The following is a 19,373-nucleotide window of genomic DNA, read 5'->3' as shown; positions in this document are numbered from 1 at the left end:
CTAATATGAAACCATATTTGGCTCAGTAAGAGTAAGATGATATGCTTGGAAATCCCACTGTATTTCAGCTTCTTCAAATCTTCCTTTTATGTTCTAAACTCTTGAAGTTAGAAAAAAGTTAGTAGGTTGCTGCCAGTTAGCAAAGAGCAGATGGTGTTTATTACTGTGACCAATAAATTGTGTATCTGTGGGAGTAATAAGCCCAATTAGCCAAATGTTGATTGTGCTTTTAAGTGTTGTAGTCTTAGTACCTATTTCCATACCTATGCATATGCTCAATGTAAACTGAATTGTGTGCTTTGAAAAAAGCTTAGTGGTACACTTCTGCAGTCTGAGTTGCTGGCATTTATGGGAATAGCGTTTTAAATAACGTCCTTCAAATGAGCCAGTCTTGGGTATTCCAAGAACTCCTTATTACTTGCTTTGTCTTTTATTTATTTCTAAAGAGTGAAAGTTGACTATTTCAGTGTTGGCTAGGGTGAATGTTAAAACACAAATGCCTTATTGTCCTGAAGAGGCCTCTTGCCTTTGATTCAACAGAATACAGCTTAAATACAAAATCATGGTTAGCACAGCATACTCTGCAGTTTTTAGCAATACTACTGCTCTTGAACAGTTTTCCATTAAGAAGCAGTCAGCCCTCAGAGAATTTCCTGACTCTTTAGAGAGGTAGGTTAAGATCCATCATGACCTCTGACTGGCAACTATTTTGCTAAGGGCTCTAACCTCCCCAACATGGGCAAAAAAGCCCCAAGCCATTCCTGTCTGCCCTCAGCCTCCCACACCGCCCCAGATGGGCTGGCCAAACAGCGGTAAGCTTAGGGAAAAAGCAGTTTGTTGCAAGTAGCAGAAGAATTGTAAGAAAGGCAAAAGCTAACGATAAAATGTGACATTAGAATCCTCTTTTTCATTTCTGAGTTCAAAAAGCAGTCTCGCATGGTCCTCCTGTTAGCAGAACCTGGTCTTGCTGCACTTACCTCGAGTAATACCCACTTTCATAACTGAGCCCAGTAATTTTAAAAACAGTAGTTTCTGCAAACACTCCCTAACCATCCAAATAAGCAGTAGTAGCCACATACATTCTACAAGGCCTCAGATTTTTTCAACATTCTTGACAGCTCTTCAGGGTCAAGATCAAGTTTTCCTGCACATCTGGTCAGTGCCTGGTTCAATGAGTCTCTCTGGGTATCTCTGCAATTAAAATAATAAACCCTTTAAACTTGTTAATTGCAGATTTAATATAGATGCGCAAATTTAATTGGTTTCTTGGCTTTCCCAATTACCTTGCATCAGACTTTAAAACAGAATCACCCAAAATAAAATGTTTGGGTGTCTGACAGATTAGCAGATTATAATCACACTGATAATGCATGTATTAGAAAAATAGCTGTTCAGATTTCCTGAGATGAAAAGTTGAAGTGAATAAAGATACATCAGACACCAAACTTTTTTTTTTAATCAGAAAACTTATTTACATTTTAAGCCTAATTTAAATTGCTTGATTTAAATGCCACAAATTGTTACCAAATTCTGACAGAAAACTGCCAGAAATGAGAAGTGAGGAGATTATTTTGCTATCTCAGTGTGGACTTGTATCTGGAAGATGTTTGTCTGGAGTCACTGGCCATCTGTTTCATGGAGTGATGCCAAAAATATATTTTCAGTGTAGATTTAGATGCTTGCTATGAGCTAGTAAATAGCCAGACAAATATTGCAGCATCTTCTTCAAGCACACTGTAAATATGAACTCCCAGCACTTTTCAAGATAAAAGAAGTGTGTAATAAAGAAATGCTTATTTCTTAGTTAAATCTTCTAGTCACAGTAGCTTTAATGATTCTAACTTTGTTACTTGGGTTTAATTTATTCTTGAGGTAGTTCTATTGATTAAAAGAGAGATTAATTCGGACTGTAGTTTACAAGAAGCTTTATTTTTCCCTTTGAGCATTTAATTTTGAGTCCATTTTTCTCCCCATGGCCTGGCACTGGGTTATTGTCCAAAGCATAGTGAAGAGATAAGACCCAGTAAGCTCTGTAGGAAAGGGCAGCCTTCTCCTTTGGTTGTGGGACGGCTGCAGTGAAGTTTCAGTGGTGCAATACTTTAGGAAAGTGTTAGCATATGTCCTTTGGAGTAGATCTCTAGAGCCAGTCTGAAGGGGTACATTCATTTTCTGCTTCTGCAGTTTGCTGTCTCCTGACACGCCTTGCTAAAGCAGGGCCCTGCAAAGTTCAGTCCTATCAAGGAGGTTTCTAAGAAACTCTTCTCCACAGCCAGTAAACATCACATCACTGGAATAAAAAAATAATGTTGCATCCTTATCTGGAACACTAAGTTCATTTTGGAAAAGCCAAAAAGTACTAGATACTGAAGAGGTATTGGGGTAAGCAGCTACATATAGAGAGGGGCAAACCTGAACTTGGCAGAATCTGCTGAGCTATAGAATAGACTGTAATAGTTCCATTTTGGAAGGGACCTACAACAGTCATCTCGTCCAGCTGCATGACCAATTCAGGGCTGACTAAAAGTTAACACATATTGCAATGCTTACAGATTGTTGAGAAAAATAAAATTTGCCTTCGTAATCATCCAGTACTACCTGAACATGAGGGGAAGCTCCATGTGCATATGAAAAGGTGAGATGCTTTTAAAATAAATGGTATTAAAAAATAAATGAACTATCAGAACTCCTAGAATAGGACCAGAATAAACATAATTTATAAGCACGTCTCAGTCAGTAAGGTTTTTTTCAGGAGTGAATAATATCTTTGTCTCCTCCCCTTTTCTTTAGCACAGGACTGAATTTATAAGGATTTTTTTTTCACCCTATGAATAAGGAAAGGTTTTTATGAGGATAAGTAGCTCTGAAAATCAAAAGACAGTGTCTCCACACAAAGTAGCTGATGGCAATGGTGAACAGAACACACTAAGTAAGAAACCTATTCCATATTGCCAAAACCATGCTATTTCTGTTTTGCTGTTTCTAGAATAAATTAATTTTTTCGCCCAGTTCAAGGCATTGTGCTGCTTCATCTTACAGCTGGAAACATTTGTTTGTCCCATTCCTTGTTTATCTACGTTTTGTTGCTGTTCTGAACACTGATCTGTGTATAGAACAGTCACTGACAAGTACTTTTTCTGAATGGTAAGCATATTCCTTGCTTCTGCTTGTAAAACCCTATTAAAAGAGTGTTTATAAAATAAGAAATGTTACAGTTCTAGTAGGGATGTATTGGGGCTACATCAAACAGGGAAACAAATATTCTTCTAAATGTGAACATGCATTTTCTATCAATCATTTTCTTTAGTTTGAAGCTTGAATGTTAATGCTGTAAACTTTATGTTAGAATTGTTATACCTATGGTACACTATCCTGAGGTGGTCAAAACCTTTACTAATATTAGATGAAGCTTTTAATCTTGAAATAACTGCAGGTTAGAGCTTTATATTGCAACATAACAGCAAATCATATGATTCTTTGCTTACTTGGTTACCAGCATTCTTGCCCCCATGCACAGAAGGGAGATGGGGAGAAATGTGGTTTTAAACAGGATAGGTTTTATGGGGAGCACTTAGAGCTGCTGTATGGTGGATAGCTTTTGATGTACCTCTGGTAGTGCCACATGGCTACACAGGCCGGATGGTGTCCTGAGTACACGTGACTGTTTGCATCCCAAGGCTGCTGCTGGCTTCAGGGACCCCCTCAGAGAGGGACAAGCCTTGTCACCCTGCCTGACCTTGGAGCCTGTGTCCCAGCTTTTGGAGGGTTCACAGTATACCTTGGCACACACAAGCAGAGCAGCAACATCAGCCCACCAGTGTGATGAGTCTCACAAGAGAGCTAACCATTGTGTGGTTGGCTGCTTATTCAAAGGCCAGTTTATCGCTGATAAACTAGGAGAATAAAATGCATCCTGTGTATACAGCTGAGGTAAGGATCAGCGGCTGATTACAATTCTCAGCATTAAAAAATGAGGTAGTGATGAAAGTCAACAGCTTCTATCTGCCTAGCCCCATTTGCAGCTGTCTCAGTGGGCTCCTCCCCAGTGAAAGGACTCCAATGCCAAGAGCATTTAAGTATGCTAGTATTAGCTACAGATTCTCTACAGCACAAGTTGGGTTTCTTTTCCCCATCTTTTATACGACACAGACTCAATAGTGGGGCCATGTCTATTTGCCATTGATGCCTGCTTCAAGTTCAAACTCCCATTGTGCTCATCTCCTGCACTGTTTGCTTTAACATGCCACGTACTGAAGAAACGTTACTCTGAGTTTGCAACATTATATAAATCAGTTGTTATGTAAATATCAACTTACAAATGTGTGAGCGTGTTTAATTTCAATTCTGAGATAATTCTGCTGATATTATGACTTCTGAGAACAACACGTCACATGCCCATGTTAAAGGAGGTAACTTCAAGTGTGGCAATGAGAATAAATACATGTGGCAATATTCTTGAGGTGCTGCAGTGCACTGAAGACTATAGCAACATTGTATGTAAGCTGCAGGATATATTTTAATAATGATTTATTGCACACATTTTGTTTACAGCACAGGTTGTAATTAATCTTTGGCATTTCATAGAAACTACGTATGGTATATTAACATAATAAATGCTGACACTGGAAGACAGACTGCTTCTGCTGTGATCCAGCTTGACACCTGGTTACTTGTAGGGATTCTTTTCTCAGTGTCTTAGCCCGAAGCAAGTGAGGCATATTGATGTGCAGCACGTGTTACTGCAAGGGGTTTTGGAGATGAGCAAATCTGTGGTTATGTATGTTTTATGTTATATATTGTTGTAGGTTAGGAATATATATATATATATATAAAATTTATGCATGGAGCACAACCTAAGCTTTTCACTAACATAGGCAGTTTTTTGGTGAGAAATTATATGTTATTAGTTCTTAAGGCTTCTCAATTTTTGTGTACTTGTTGGGTATCTAATCTTTGGTTTTACGTATTCAGTCCTACCATATAAACTTGAGCAGAATGTCTTACACAGTTAAGCTATTTCCATATGAGTATAAAAAAAAGTTTTATGGACAAAAGCTTTGATGGAGGCTGAGAAGCCAGAGTGTTGGCTTTGGGCATCTTACAGTGTGATTGCTTGTGTGGGGTGGAGTGTGAAAATAATCAAGATGTAGACAAACCTGGTGAAACTGTGTGTGTTTTGGTTGGGGAAGATGTTGAGGAGACTGGCTGTGGATACTGTAAAGATCTATCGAGCTATATTCTCTGCCAGGTTTTCTTTTGCACAAGAGAAAGTTTATTGCACAGCTGTTGACAAATGAAGCATCATGTGCATTTGATTATAAGCAAAGCATCCCTTGCTATCACCTGATCATTTTCCCCTGAAGACATGCATCTGTCTCTCCCAGACAAATGATAAAAAAATCTAAGAAAATAATGTTCAAAATCTTTACCATAAACCAGGAAGGGTTTCTACAAGCACACGGAAAGCCTAGCTCATGCTCATAAACATGACTGAAATGTTAAGCCACATATAAAAACATCTAGTAACTCAACAATAACCATATTTTTCAACTGGAAGTCTGTTTTTTCCCAGCAGTGTAAGCTTTCCGTTCATACTCCTTCCTCTGTATGTTGTCATTTCTCAGCTATCATTTCCAAATATGACCAGATATTATCCTAGACAGTTAGAGCTACTATTAGTTGGAGATAATTTGTACACTTGGTGGAACTGAATCAAAACTAAGATTGCAAAATAAGATCTTCAGTTACAGTGGCTGTACCAGGAATGTGTGTTTCTTAGCAAGGGTTGTCATCGTATGCAGTCAAACTGCCCGAGTTTACACATTTTCCTTCACTGTCACTATATGCTTTGGCTGTGTGTGCATGCATGCGCCTGTAAGTGGACCCTAAGATTTCCACTATTCAAATCGGTTCTGCTCAGGTTCTTGTCGAGAATATCTTAATAAAATGAATAAGAGGAATAAAGTTGTGTTCCAAGTTTCATACGATTTGTGCTGTTCACTGAAACTTTCTGTTACTTGTGTGCTGGTTTTGCCTAGCTGTGAACGTAAAGGATTCAATTTTTCATAAGTTATTGAGTCAAAGTTACTCTACCAGTACTTTCAGACTTTGGGGAGTTTTGTGATTATAGACTGCTGCTGAGGATAGCCAGTAGCCTTAGACTGATGCTGAGAAGACCCAGCACAACATTTGAATGGCTGACACAGTGCACTGGCTTTTCTGCAACTTTAACCAAATTAAGAGCAATTCAGTTACTCAGTTGGAAGTAATTGCTTGCTTCCTGGTATGTGTTTTTTAGAAGGTGGATGAAATGTGAGTGTCTGTCTGCTACATAATCAATAGAATTAAAATCACCAGCCACTTACTTCCTGTGAAGTGATTAAAATCCACCTAGTAATTAGTTTATGCTGGCCATACCACTCCTTTACAGCAGTATGTCAAGGTAACAATTATTAGACAGTTTATGAAGTGCTTAAATATAAATGGTCACCATAAGTCTTCACAGACTGTATTTTAAACGTTTTTTTACATTCAGAGGGCAAACAGTTGAGCTTTGACTGGCCGCCTCACAGTCTCCTCCAAATTTATGTAGTGGTATAGCTCCTTCAGCTTTTGAGGGGCATATTTTCTTAATGTTAAGGGATACTTAATGATGCAGCAGTGGATGGTTCTTCTCTGATTGGTGATGTAGAAGTGGCACAAAAGAAAAAAGATAAAGATTTAAAAAAGGGGGAAAAAAGGGTTAAAAACAGCATTCTGCATGTAAGAGGGTCCTTGCAGAGGAACAAAAGCTCTGTTACTTGCTTGGCTGCCTCTAATAAACTTTCACATACGTGAGATGTGTAGTTTTTGAAATCTTTTTTCTATCAATAGATTAAGTCCAGTATCTAGTATTAAAGTAAAAATTCAGTTCTTTCTATTCCTTCCTCACTGTTTGGTTTATTTTCATATAAGATGTAATAATCAATTTGAAGCCAACAACTTCTAAGAGAAGTTGTCCCTAGAAGAAGTATCGCTACAGTTTCAAGACATAGGACTGTTGATGCCGTGATGGGGCATCATCTCTAAATCCTGCCCCAAAATGGGGTAGGATTTATTGAAGAGTAGGTAACTTTTATTAAATCAACAAAGTTGGAAAAAACAATACAAGCACACAAGCTTGAAAAATCTTTACTTGGAGCTTCAAAGTCTGCTGGGCTTCTTCTGCAGCGTTACTACTTGTATCCTAGTTCTGGCTGGGATAGAGTTAATTTTCTTCCTATAGCTGGTACAGTGCAGTGGTTTTGGGTTTAGTATGAGAATAATGTTGATAACATACTGATGTTTTATTTGTTGCAAAGTAGTGCTTTACTCTAAATCAAGGACTTTTCAGTTTCCCATGCTCTGCCAGTAAGGAGGTGTTCAAGAAGTCAGGAGGGAGCAGGGCCAGGACAGCTGACCCGAACTCACCAAAGGGATATTCCATCCCATAGAACATCATGCTGAATATATAAACGGGCGGGAGTTGACTGGGAGCTACTGATCTACTGCTCAGAGGCTGACTGGGCATCAGTCAGTGGGTGGTGAGCAGTTGTGTTGTGCATCACTTGTTTTTCTTGGGTTTTATTTCTCTCTCTGTTTTCTCCCTTCTCATTACAATTATTTTCATTATATTTCAGTGATTAAACTGTTCTTATCTCAACACATGGGGTTTAGCTTTTTTGCCAGCTCTCACCATGCTGCTGCAGTGGGAGGGAGTGAGCAAGCAGCTGCATCGTACTTAGTTGCTGCCTGGGGGTAAACCATGATACAGTACTCCACCCTAGACATGTTATTTTGCTAAAAGCAGTTATGTTGGTTTAGGTTTCACTTTACATATTTATTTTTATTGTGATTTCTATTTTCTTTGATGGCTTAACCAGTAATTGAAGACAGTTACAAGTGTTTTGTAATTAAGACACCGTACTGAAAGCCAGCTTAGGTTCTGGGGTATTGGCTTGATTCTGAGTTTGCGTGTTATTAACATAGCTGATGCATTTGTGTTGTTATATTCTTGCTGGCTAAAGTGGAAACAAGAATATTTATCTGTTTTTTTACAATTTTTAAAATAGAAAGTAATGCAAAACAAGGTATGTTACAACATGTTTTTAGACATCCAGGTGTATTTTTGATAGTACCATATTCTTGATTGCTGTTTCTTATTGTCATGTTCTTATGGGGTATGGTTTAGTGGTGGACTCAGCAGTGTTAGTTTAATGGTTGCACTCAATGATCTTACAAATCTTTTTCAACCTAAACAATTCTGTGACCCTATGATTCTATGAATAATCTCTGAAATAAAGACAAGGAAGTGCTGATACAATTATACACCTTTTTCCTCAACTAAGTTTATTCTTTGTTAAAAGCCAGGCCAGAGCACTGTCTGTTCAGACTTGAACAAAGTTCAGGAACATCCTAAGCAAGTGCTGATGGTTCCCAGTCATATTTGAAAGATGGCATGCAATAGACTTTTAAAAAGATTTTGGAAGGCATAAAAAATAATAAATTGAAGAGACTATTCATTACAGAATAAACAAATTATTGTTAGTTAATAGACTCCCCCCTTTTTATTAGTTTGTGTCAACATAACATTAACATCTCATTTGTTTATTGTTCTGTCCTCTGAATGATTTTCATGTAGACATCTGTCCTTTTCATACAGAAGAAAGTATGTGTCACCTGACTATGCAGTGTTTTAAGAATATTAATAGCATATCAGACAAAGCCCGGCGTTCTTCAGAAACCTCCCAGAAAATAGCCTTGAATATCTACAGTGATCTATTGTTTGTGATTTGTTGTGCTGCTGGAAAAACAGATATTTGAAGTCGATAAACAAAAAAGAGCACTTATTTTAGAATCAATGTGTAAAACATCAATTTCTAAAAACCCATCCAAAGATCTAACTCAGCAGAATATATTACTTTGCCAATAAAGCTGTCTAACTCAGGAAAGAACATATGCATTCTGTGTCTGATAAGCAAAGATCTTGTTTAGCAGTTAGCTAAACCTAAGGAGGCACTGGCCATTTTTGTCCTAGAGAGAGGCCTCCTGGGTTCAAATAAACTGTGAATGCTTTTATGGCCCTTTGTGCTGGGTGAGAGGATACGTACATTCTCCAGACTTGTATCCCAATGAATTCGTCTCAGAACTAAGTAGGAGTATTTTTTTAATGCAAAGTAGACTTTTCTTTTTTAAGCAGCTTGTTTATAAAGATTTATTCAAGTTTTGGGAAAAAAAAAAAAAAAAGAACCTCTTCATCTAAAATGTTTCTTTTATTTGCTTTCTAGTTCAATTTTGTTGGCAAATTGCTTGGACCAAGAGGAAACTCCTTGAAGAGGTTACAAGAAGAAACAGGTGCAAAAATGTCCATCCTGGGGAAAGGATCCATGAGGGATAAAGCTAAGGTACTGTGTCTGGATTATGGTTGCAATTAGTGTTGAAACATTTGTGCTTTAGCTGTTACACTGAGATTGCCTGTCTACTTATTAATGACTCAATTAATAGATTCCTAATAGACTGACTCCAAGGCTAGTTTGTTTTTTCAAGCAACATCAATTGCTTAAATACAGTTTTTCTCTTGATACGCAAACCCAGCTTCCCATATATTTCTAGACCTCCACAGTTACTATGTTACCACTGGTATTTAAATAGGTCACTTAAAAGAGAAACCAGCTTAAAGTTCATTTGTTCTGGGAGAAGTCTGTTTTTTCTGAGAAAGTATAGCTTCTATAGATTACTGCTGTAATATTGGTGTACATAAATAGGTTTTTTTTTGCTAATTGTTCCTCTAGAGATGGGACTTTTTAAAAAGATTGATTATTTATTCAGGGCATAGTTCTAAAGAAAGATAACGAAGTGGACATTTTGCTTAAATGTGTGTAAAATGTACTATATATATAAAAAAAAAATGTTTGAAATCACTGCCTTGTCAATGCACCGGAAGTAATTGTTTGTAAGGTAAGGCAGCTTCGTATATATCTGTCCTAAAGAGCAAGTGCTGATTGCCTTGTGGCATCTTTACAGACTGTAGAACAGCAGTATTATGGTCAACACGGAAATAATGACTGTTAAATTCACTGAATTTTTTATACTGCATTATTCTGCTTTCCTTTCTGTCACCTCTGTCATTCATCCCAGTAGGTAAAATAATGAAAGCAATAATATTCCAGAATAAAGGAAAGACTAATCAGGATTTTATGGTTGGCATTATTTGGTCTTGGTAATGTGTATCAGTAGTCAGACATGCAATATGAGGTCTTCAGTTGCAAAATTGAAAAAACGCTACAAAACAGACAAATTAGGCACATGGAATGTATCTCACTTTTTCAGAGATTTCTTTATGACATTGGGCATACTGACACTTCAATTATCTATTTACCATTATGTTTTATGATAATAAATGTTGAATACGCTACAGATTTTATTTCTAGGTATTGAGAAGTAAAATATTTTATGACTTTTGGCTTACTTCTGGGATGATAAAAAATGACTCCCTGGATGAATGAATCCATGTGCTGCTAAGTAGCAGTAATTTGCATCAGTACTGCGTCTGCCAGCTCCATTCACAGCCACCCACTCAGATTATTACTGCCAAGAGCAGCAATTGCCCAGACAAGGGAGTGTGAAGGGCTTGTTACCAAATACAGATGTTTAAGCACAGGTAAATAGATAGGCTAAGTCCACTGATTTTGAGGTTGGTTTGTCATTGTATCATTTTAATTTCATCATAACAGTGCCAGCATGCCAGTTATTGCATTCACTGGTGAGTATGTCAGCAAAAACAAAATTCAGGATATTTTTTCCCCTCTTGATAGAATATTTAGCCTTTACATGTAATCTGAAGTTATTTATGATCTTCATGGAAATTCATTCATATTAGAATGGTGTAAAAATATCAAGTTCCAGAGTAAAATAGCATTAAATATAGCACTGATGCAAGTAACTTCTCTAGAGAAGGCCTCATAAGGGACTGTTACCTTAATCCAATTTAGACATTACTGACATTAAAGAAAAAAATCCCTGTGCAATTGCAGTGAGATATAGGAATTATCTGATCCATGTACATCAATCACTATTACCAGTTCCAAGCAAAAGAGGCTGAGAATGATTATTGGATGGGTAATACTTACAATTAGCACTTCAGAGAAGGAATTCTAGGTTGAGATACTGGTAAACTTAAAGAAAATGGATTTGACTGTGAGCTTAACTAATAGCATAGATTGCTATATTGCTAAGAAAAGTACAGCTTGCTATGGTTAAAACAGTTTTTGTGCCATAAAAGAAGCCCACTAGTCTAATTTATGCAGGTTTTTTTCAGATTTAAATACAAATTGCCAGAGTCTGGAGGCTTGTTGTGGTTATTTTGTACCATACAAGAAATCAGTTTATGTATATTGGTGGATGAGTCTTCCTTCTGGAGGAATTTTCAAGAAAAAAAATAAAGTAATTTCTCTCTCTAAACTAGAATTTCCCTAAAGCTGTCTACATTATGCCGTGAACCACAGTAGTCCCTAGGCAGACTGCAGACATGTGCTTTTCCCTCCAGTCCAGTGCAGCTGTATGCTGAGCTGCGCTGGAGCAGCAGAAACAACTTCTGGAAAATACTAAATACATTTATGCCCTAAATCCTTAGGTACTTAGGGTTTGAAAAGAACTGATCCACTGATTTGGGTTTTTTTCATTGCCAAAATGACAGTCAGCAAATGCTTGGCTCTACAATGAACAACTCTGGCCTTACTCTGTAATTTTGGGCGTATGGAGGGGCAGGTTTCAGTTCTGGGAAGCAGACTCTGTCAAGGGAGGTGTATCTGCCTTTCAGAATTCCCTTATCTTTAAAAAAGAAATCTGTGGGTAAATTTCAGTGACTATAGAATTTGGGCTGTTCCTTTCCAGGGCCTCAGGGGACACTCATGAAGAGTGACTTTTGAATATCTGCTGTGCCTACAGTGTGGGAACAGAATAGATTAATTTGAAAAGGCAAAGCAACTTACTTAAAATTAATATTGTGAACAACTCCAATTGTGCACTAAATACCACAGAGTGTATATATGTGCCACAGAAAGTTGTGTTAGAAATTGTCGAAGAGATGCCCAAATGTGACTGCAGCAGCTTTACAGAATGTTATTTGGGTTATAAGGAAAACTTATGATTCTTCCAGAGCAGCATGGCTACTGTGAGTACTTAAATCTCTGTGCTTAAGCTAATGCCAGTGGCTCAGCAGAAATTTAGTTTTCTGTGAAAGGAGGCAGATCCTACAAAGTTCTGACAGGAATAAAAAAGCACCGTCAAGAAACATGGACAGGCCACTAGAAGCGACAGAAGATGACGCTGGCTTTTAGATACTTCTTCCTTTTGATTTGGCATGCAAAACTGTTATACTAAAATTTGAAATATTTGTTAGCTGAATAACTCCCATTTATTTTCAAATCATAGAGAAGGTATTGCTCAACATGTTGAGCATAGCTGTGACCACTGAGAACTGTGCCTACCATAAGAGCACAGCCAGTTGCCAGTGAGTTCTTGAGACAGGTTGAGCTCTCATGATCTTGCTAGCTTACATGCTGCTACTAAAGGCTGCAATTCCTGTAGTAATATAGTATTATAAATATGCAAATACATTATTCAGAACAGGTAGTGATGAGATTAAACATAGTCATGTTGAATTGCTTGGCTTTTGATTCTTTTCCATTTCTTTATCTCCTTTTTCCAAGAGCCCTGGAGGTGATTGTACAGGTAAACAATCAAATTGAAGTGACAGGAGAAATCTCATTACAAGTGGAATGAATTGATTGCTTTCATACATAGATGCAGATTTTCTCCTTTTCAACCATGCAATGAATGCTTTTCAGTAGGCCATTTTAAAAAAAAAAAAAGTATGCAGTGAGCTGGAATAACTTTTTTTACATAAAATATAGCAGTAAGAGCATAGATTTTCCTTAAAAGAAGCAGAAAGATATGTAGCAATTTTTTTAAACACTTCTATTTCTTGAGCTAGTTACCTACGATAGTTTCATAGGAGAGAGCAGAGTCTTGGGGCTTGCACCATTTCACCAGTCCCTGGTTTTAGATTATTTATATTAGTAGTATTTTTTTTTATTCAGAATAAATGTACAGCAGCGTGCAATAAACATGCACTAGACAATACATGTAACTTGGTCTTTGTGTTTTGTGGAACTTCAGAACAGAAAGCAAAATGGCAATGATTTCATGTAGATGGGAGTGAAAGGAAAATTTTTGTAGGAAACCCAAGAACATTTAGGGCCAGAGATAAAAAAAAAAACAAAACCAAACAAACTGGTGTCATTAGAACTGCCTTTAAGGGCTGCATGGCCTGACTGCAGATTGCTGGAGCTTGAGGAGAGTATGTGGGAAGAGTCAAAACCACACTCCTTCCCTTCCATGTTTCCCTAGAGAACCCTCTACTGACTGGAGAGAAAATACTCATCTAAGGGACACTGGTATGAGGTGGGACCTCACCCTTAGGAACAAGAGGGAGAACAGATCCACAGCATTAATCATAGTCCAACCGTGGTACCTATCTGCAACATGACATCATCTCTTTTTGTTAAATTTTTTTTTCAGAGATTAATCAGAGATAGCAGAGTAGATGAGAATGTATATGGTGAGGCTTGCCTGAAATGACTATCTGTAGCATGATAGCAGTAATTAGAAGGTGAAGATAATGCTGTAAAAGAGAGCAAATGAAGGCCGTGATCTGAGATTAATAACTGAAATGGTGAACAAGGCATAGGAAAAGGAAAAATATGTTGAGAAAGGGAAGAGAATTGGCTTGAAAAAATAAATGGCAGGCATAAATCTTTTGGAAAAGAAAAAATCTTGTACAGAATTTTATCTTTTTTCTTTCCCATTGCATGTGTAACTTTATGGTGGGAACGTTCAAAGAAAGATAAGTTGGGAATTTCCCAGTGAACACAAAGTTATGTAGAAGAGAGGCATGTGGAGGCTCCAAAATTCTGAAACGAAGAAAGGTTGTGAGAGAAAGCTTGAAAATATGCAGGTGGTGTAGTTGAAAAATTTTCAGGGTAAAATATTTGTGCTTCTTGTTTTGTAAAAAAAGAACTCTTTTATTTAAAATTTAACCTAAGTGAGTATGTTTGAAAGAGCTGAATAACCAAAGAAAAATAAAATGTTTTGATTTTGCTTTAATAGTATTTCGAGTGTTACCCAAAGGAAGATTTTTGATTATTTTCCATTTTGTTAAAAAATGACAAATGGATTTTTAACCTGATTATTTTTTCTCTGAAAACTCACTGTTCATCAACTGCAAGGCGCTTCTTGCAAGAGAGATTATTTAAACTGAGGAAGCTCACATTGTCTTTGCCAAAGTCACAGGCACTCCAAACATCTTTTTGAACCACTTTTTACTTACATAAAGCAGTATTTGGAAATTTCGTAGCCTGAAAACAAGGCTGTGTATTCCATAAAAGCTAAAACGTCAGTTGCTGCAGTAGCACACAGGCTGTCAACCACACATGAAGAAAATGTAAGCAGTGCTTAAATCTCCTGAATACTCATGTATAATTGCCACCTCAATTTGAAGTCTTTTTACCTAGTGAAATCCTGTCAACACCAGTTCCTGTTTTGCACACTTTCTGTTTATTACCCATTTCTTTCATTGTTTAAACTTCCACATACTTATGTCTTTTGTCCTGGCTATTTGGAGGATGCTGTTATTAAAGATACCTGTTTCTTTCCTATAAGGCATGGGAAATTAGAGAACAGACTTGCACTGCAGGTTTGAAAAATCATGTAAACTATTTGTGACTCATTGTTTGTCAGCTACTGAGTGAACTTTTAACTGCTTTTCTTTTCAAGTTTCCGTTGTTGTTTAAGGTAGTTATTAAAGAAAGAAGGTTTAATCACAGAAGAGTTAATTGCAGTAGAGCTCTCTGCCTTTCATTTGTCTCTGTGTTAAGTACTTTCCAAAGAAGCTCCACTGGGACAATGGTTTGTCCCCTTAAATAGGATATCTTGCATTACCTTTTCTTTTTAAAAACATAGGTATTAAGAACTTGTTGGCAAGTAAAAAGGTGTGAAGTCAAAACACAGAGAATCTACCTAGATTCGATGATTAATGTATTTGCTTTATAGTGTGGGGTTTTTTAACAGCCATATTACACGGGTACCTTATAAAAATTTTGAAAATATGAGATAGTTGCTATGCACACTGTTTTGTTCTCTGCAAATGCTAACTGCCCTGGCTTCAGTCCTGCAACCATTAAATACATGCGTAAATATCTTAAAGGTTTAATTCCATAGATATATAATGTGAATGGTGCCCAATAACTTTTTGGTTTGAAGCACAATACATTTTTTCATTAGATCGTGTCTACCGTAAGTGTAGTGTCTTAATAGCGGAGAGTTGGTTCTCTGATAGCATTCTCTTGAGTTCATTGATTGTTTCAAGATTGTATAAATAATGCTTAGGTAGCCCAAAAGGGAAGAAAAAAGTTGCAAGTTTAGTTTATAGGAGGTGATGATCCATGTATTGCATTATATTATTTCTCAGTCTTAATTGCTTTACTGAAACATGAGAAGTGTCCTCTTTAGTGTCCTGAGTTTCAAAAGCCTTTGAGTGTCACTGCCTGTTATAATTGTTTAAACGTATGCAGCATGGTTACATATGTAATATTTCCTTTCATATGAAAGTGGCAGAATGCTGAACAAGAAGACATTACAAAAGACACTAGAAAGTATATATATATAAAAATGAAAATCATCCAGTGGTCTGTTGCACCAGGTTTTACACTGCTGCCACTGTGCTCATGCAGGTGACGTTACTTGCTCTAGATTATGGCTATGGTAGTTAAGCCCAGTGTGTCATCATGAGGTTTCAGCTCTTATAGTTGGAGATACAAATTTAGGAATTTCTATAAAAGTCCATTTTAGTTCTTTAAAACAAAACCTGTAAGTTTACTTCCAGCCTGCTGGGAGTTTTGATCTGGACTTTATACAAAATCCCTGAAATGTTTGTTTCTTAAGTAAGATGTTTCTGTTTCAGTAAAGTACTCTTTTATCATTAGCTGTAAAATCTCTAAGGCAAAGATAGAGCAATGTGTGGCATTGGGTTTAGAAAACTGGCTCACATCCAGAAGCATCAATAGCTGGTTTTAAATCACTAATTGGTGCTCACCCATTTATTCTTTTTCTGTTAGGTTTTCCTCTGCTGTGTGTAAAAGTATTATTGACCTAGACTTTGTATTTTTATCTCTACAGCCAGGGTACCTTACAGTTTACAGCCATTTTACCCTACAAACAGGTTTATGATGAAAACCAGGATTAGGCCCTCAGCATGCCTTCAAGATAAGAGCAGAAGTTACAACAGCACACTGCTTCTGCTGCAACACTTTTTTTTTTCCATTTCTAAATCTCCCCAGCTGCCCGATACTGACTGCTGTGAGGCTGTAAGGGCTATAACAACCAGCAACAACATAAAGTGTAAACAAAAGGAAACAAACAAAAAGCAGATCACCCCATATTTTGTATTTTTAATGATCATTTGCAAAAAACATGTTAACTGTAATCTACATTCTCTCAGTTTTTCCTTTAAGTGAGCATGTCAAAAGGTGCCAAAGGCCTTCACACTCTGAAGCCAGGTTTTGCATGGGGAAAAAAAGCCAAAGAACATATTTTCTCTTTATACAGAGAAATCAAATCTGTTGGCTGGCACAGATGAAAAGAAGAGACCATCTTTACCACTGTTTCCTCCAGTGTTATTTATCTTCTAGCAACCTTCAATTGCTCAGCCACCCTGGGTTCTTTGGAAAATACCTCTTATGTTTCACTTTTAATGTGTTGTAAACTCATTTTTGCCTTCATAGAGGAGGGAGTTTTGGGTAGATACAGATCACAACCAGTATTTCTTAGAATAGCTTTTAGTCTTTAAGCTGTTTTGATTGATAGCAGGTAACTATTCTCACAGCACATTCACTTATTCAGCCTCACAACTGAATTGCACACTCATTATTATGTGGTTAGAGCATGCAGGAAGCCAATTCCAAGTATATACTCAGAGTATAGAGGGTAATACTGCAGGTCAGTGGTAGGCATTCAGAAAATCTGTCAGAGGGTCTTTCATTTCATCAGATGCATATGTAATCCCACAGTCTTCATCTACATATAGGAGTTGTCTTGGATGGGGGCCGAGTTATGGAATCCATTGCTGATACCAGTGTGTGCTGATGCTCAGCAGCCTTTTGGTGTTTTCAGACTCTATGTTCTTGCAAGTTCACCAGCACCAACAGTCTCCAGGGCTTACCAGTCACTGGGAAGTTTTAATGTGCCACCTTTTCAGCACATACTTTTCCTTTCTTTGTCCTTTTCCTTTCTTTTTCTTGCAACTATTTCTCCATCAAAACACAGATACCTATAGAATAAATTCATGCAAACTCACATGGATGAGACTTCCATGAAAAATGTTTGAATGCTTATCTTTTCATTGCTTGTCTTGGGTGTCTCGTCATGTCCACGAGTACTGTCTGACCCCTCTTATGTTTCACCAGCTCCTCAGAGCTGTGCAAACCAGCTTGTTCCCAGAAGGCTGTTCCTTCTCTTTCCTTCCAGAAGACTCCCATGTTACCAGAGTGCAACAGCTAGGAAAAAAGCAAGTCATCTTCTCTGCTTCCCAGCCGCATCCTTTTAACTAAATTTGTATATTTTAATATCACAGTAAGCTGAGGGCTTTCAGTCATGTAACTCCCCTCTGGGACAAAGAGAATATGTTTATTCAGTGAGGATCTTTCTAGCTGGGGAGTCATAAACCTCAATTTTTTATCACATTCCTGCATATTATGGGTTACTTTCTGCTCACCTCTCTGCACTCTGTGTTAATATTGTCTTTCCCCAGATCATTTGTTAGTGCCACATTCCTGGCAGATGGGACGATCTTTTATTTGGTAGTTTTTTTCAGCTTCCGTTTGTTACATCTCTGTCTAGCTTACTGGCTGATGTAGGAACAAAGTCAAATATATGAGGCCGTTGAGCCAAGGCACAGTTAACTGGCCCTACTGGGATAGATTCTTCCCTTCTTTATGTTCAAATGGTCCTGTCTGCCTGCGTAATCAATGAGGTGCCTTCTGATAGATGGTCCCTTATCTATCAGAAAGCTCATCTGTGTTAACAGGCATCTCCTTAGTATCATTGACCAGTGACTTTGGATTTGGAACCTGGCTAGAAAGACCAACTGCATGTTGTCCTTCGATTTATGCAGCTTCAAATGATCTGCAACACAGGAACCGCTGGCTGTTTCAGTTTGTACTATAAAATTCTGGGAAAGTCTATTTGTTTCCATTTCTGTCAAGATTATTTGTTTCCTTGTGGTATGGATTTTTTCCTTCTGAAGATGGTTTGTCATACTTATGCTGAAGATTTAAGATGCTTTTTCTGACATCCCTCTCTGAGTTTTAGAACCCATTTAAGTACATAGTCCATCTTGCTGCAAAGAAAATAGTCTTTTCCCCAGTTCCTCTTGGGTTAAGAACAGGTCTTTGCTTTGGCTGGATGGCTGAACCACTCTGACCTTTCTTAGAGGAGTCAGGCTTGAGGAAAGCTTTTTAAAAGCTTTTTATCTGAATTTATATTTAGAGAGTGAGAGAGAGAGGTGTGGGTGTGTGTGATACAGTGTGTGATATATAGCTGTAATTAATGGTTGACTGTAAATTATTCTAGATTAGCCATTTCCTTCTGATGTCTTCTACACAGTGACTAGGGATGTCTGTCTTTTATACACAATTTGAAATTTCCACGCTATTTAATATTCAACTTTTCTATCCGCAAAAGATGCATAATTGCTTCCAAACTTTCAAGTTTGCTTTGTAACCCATTTCCTAAATGTTTCTACAGATTTGTAGGAAATTCCTGGTAGATGACACCACCTCCATATTAAAAGTATAGCTGAAGTAGCACTACTCTCAGATTATCACCAAATTATGCAATGGAGTTCCTTTCACTTTGGTGTAAAATTTACTGCCCTCACAAGACATACCTGAATACACCTCCAGATTATTCTGTGTCCTAAATGTGTATATGTCACCTTTTTTTGCAATTCTGAGTTTCACGCAGCAGGTAAAGAAAAAACATCAATACCAAACCACACTTTATATCAAAGAAAGATAACTAGTATCGTTCTAGGTCCTCAAACCCCCCAAATTACCGTTTCCTGCCTGTGTACAAGGCACTGTGGCTCCGTGTCTCTGCCACAGTGAGTTCTGCCTTGTTTGAGTCTCCGGAATTCTAGAAAGATATCTTGTCTAGAGATGTGGCTTGTTATTTATGCTGCCTGTCAGCTCTGATCTGGATTTCAGGGTATAGGTCTGAAGTCTGGTGGGCGGTGGGGCCAT

The 19,373-nt window shown here is 37.5% G+C and overlaps 1 protein-coding gene across 8 annotated transcripts in view; it reads left to right on the top strand.

The window, feature by feature from the left end:
- Positions 1 to 19,373, top strand: part of KHDRBS2 (KH RNA binding domain containing, signal transduction associated 2) — a 392,474-nt gene that overhangs the window by 129,333 nt on the left and 243,768 nt on the right. For all 8 annotated transcript variants that reach the window (XR_005105014.1, XR_005105012.1, XR_005105010.1 and 5 more), the window contains exon 3: positions 9,303 to 9,419. Coding sequence is in view for 2 of the 8 variants with exons in the window: in XM_037392767.1 (XP_037248664.1) it covers positions 9,303 to 9,419 (117 nt within the window). In the remaining 6 variants the exon portion in view is untranslated. The remainder of the gene's footprint in view (positions 1 to 9,302; positions 9,420 to 19,373) is intronic.

Source organism: Falco rusticolus, chromosome 6 (genome assembly GCF_015220075.1).
Source record: "Falco rusticolus isolate bFalRus1 chromosome 6, bFalRus1.pri, whole genome shotgun sequence".
Lineage (NCBI taxonomy): Eukaryota > Metazoa > Chordata > Aves > Falconiformes > Falconidae > Falco > Falco rusticolus.
The sequence above is the reverse complement of the archived record's forward strand: the minus strand, read 5'-3'. Positions and strand labels throughout refer to the sequence as shown.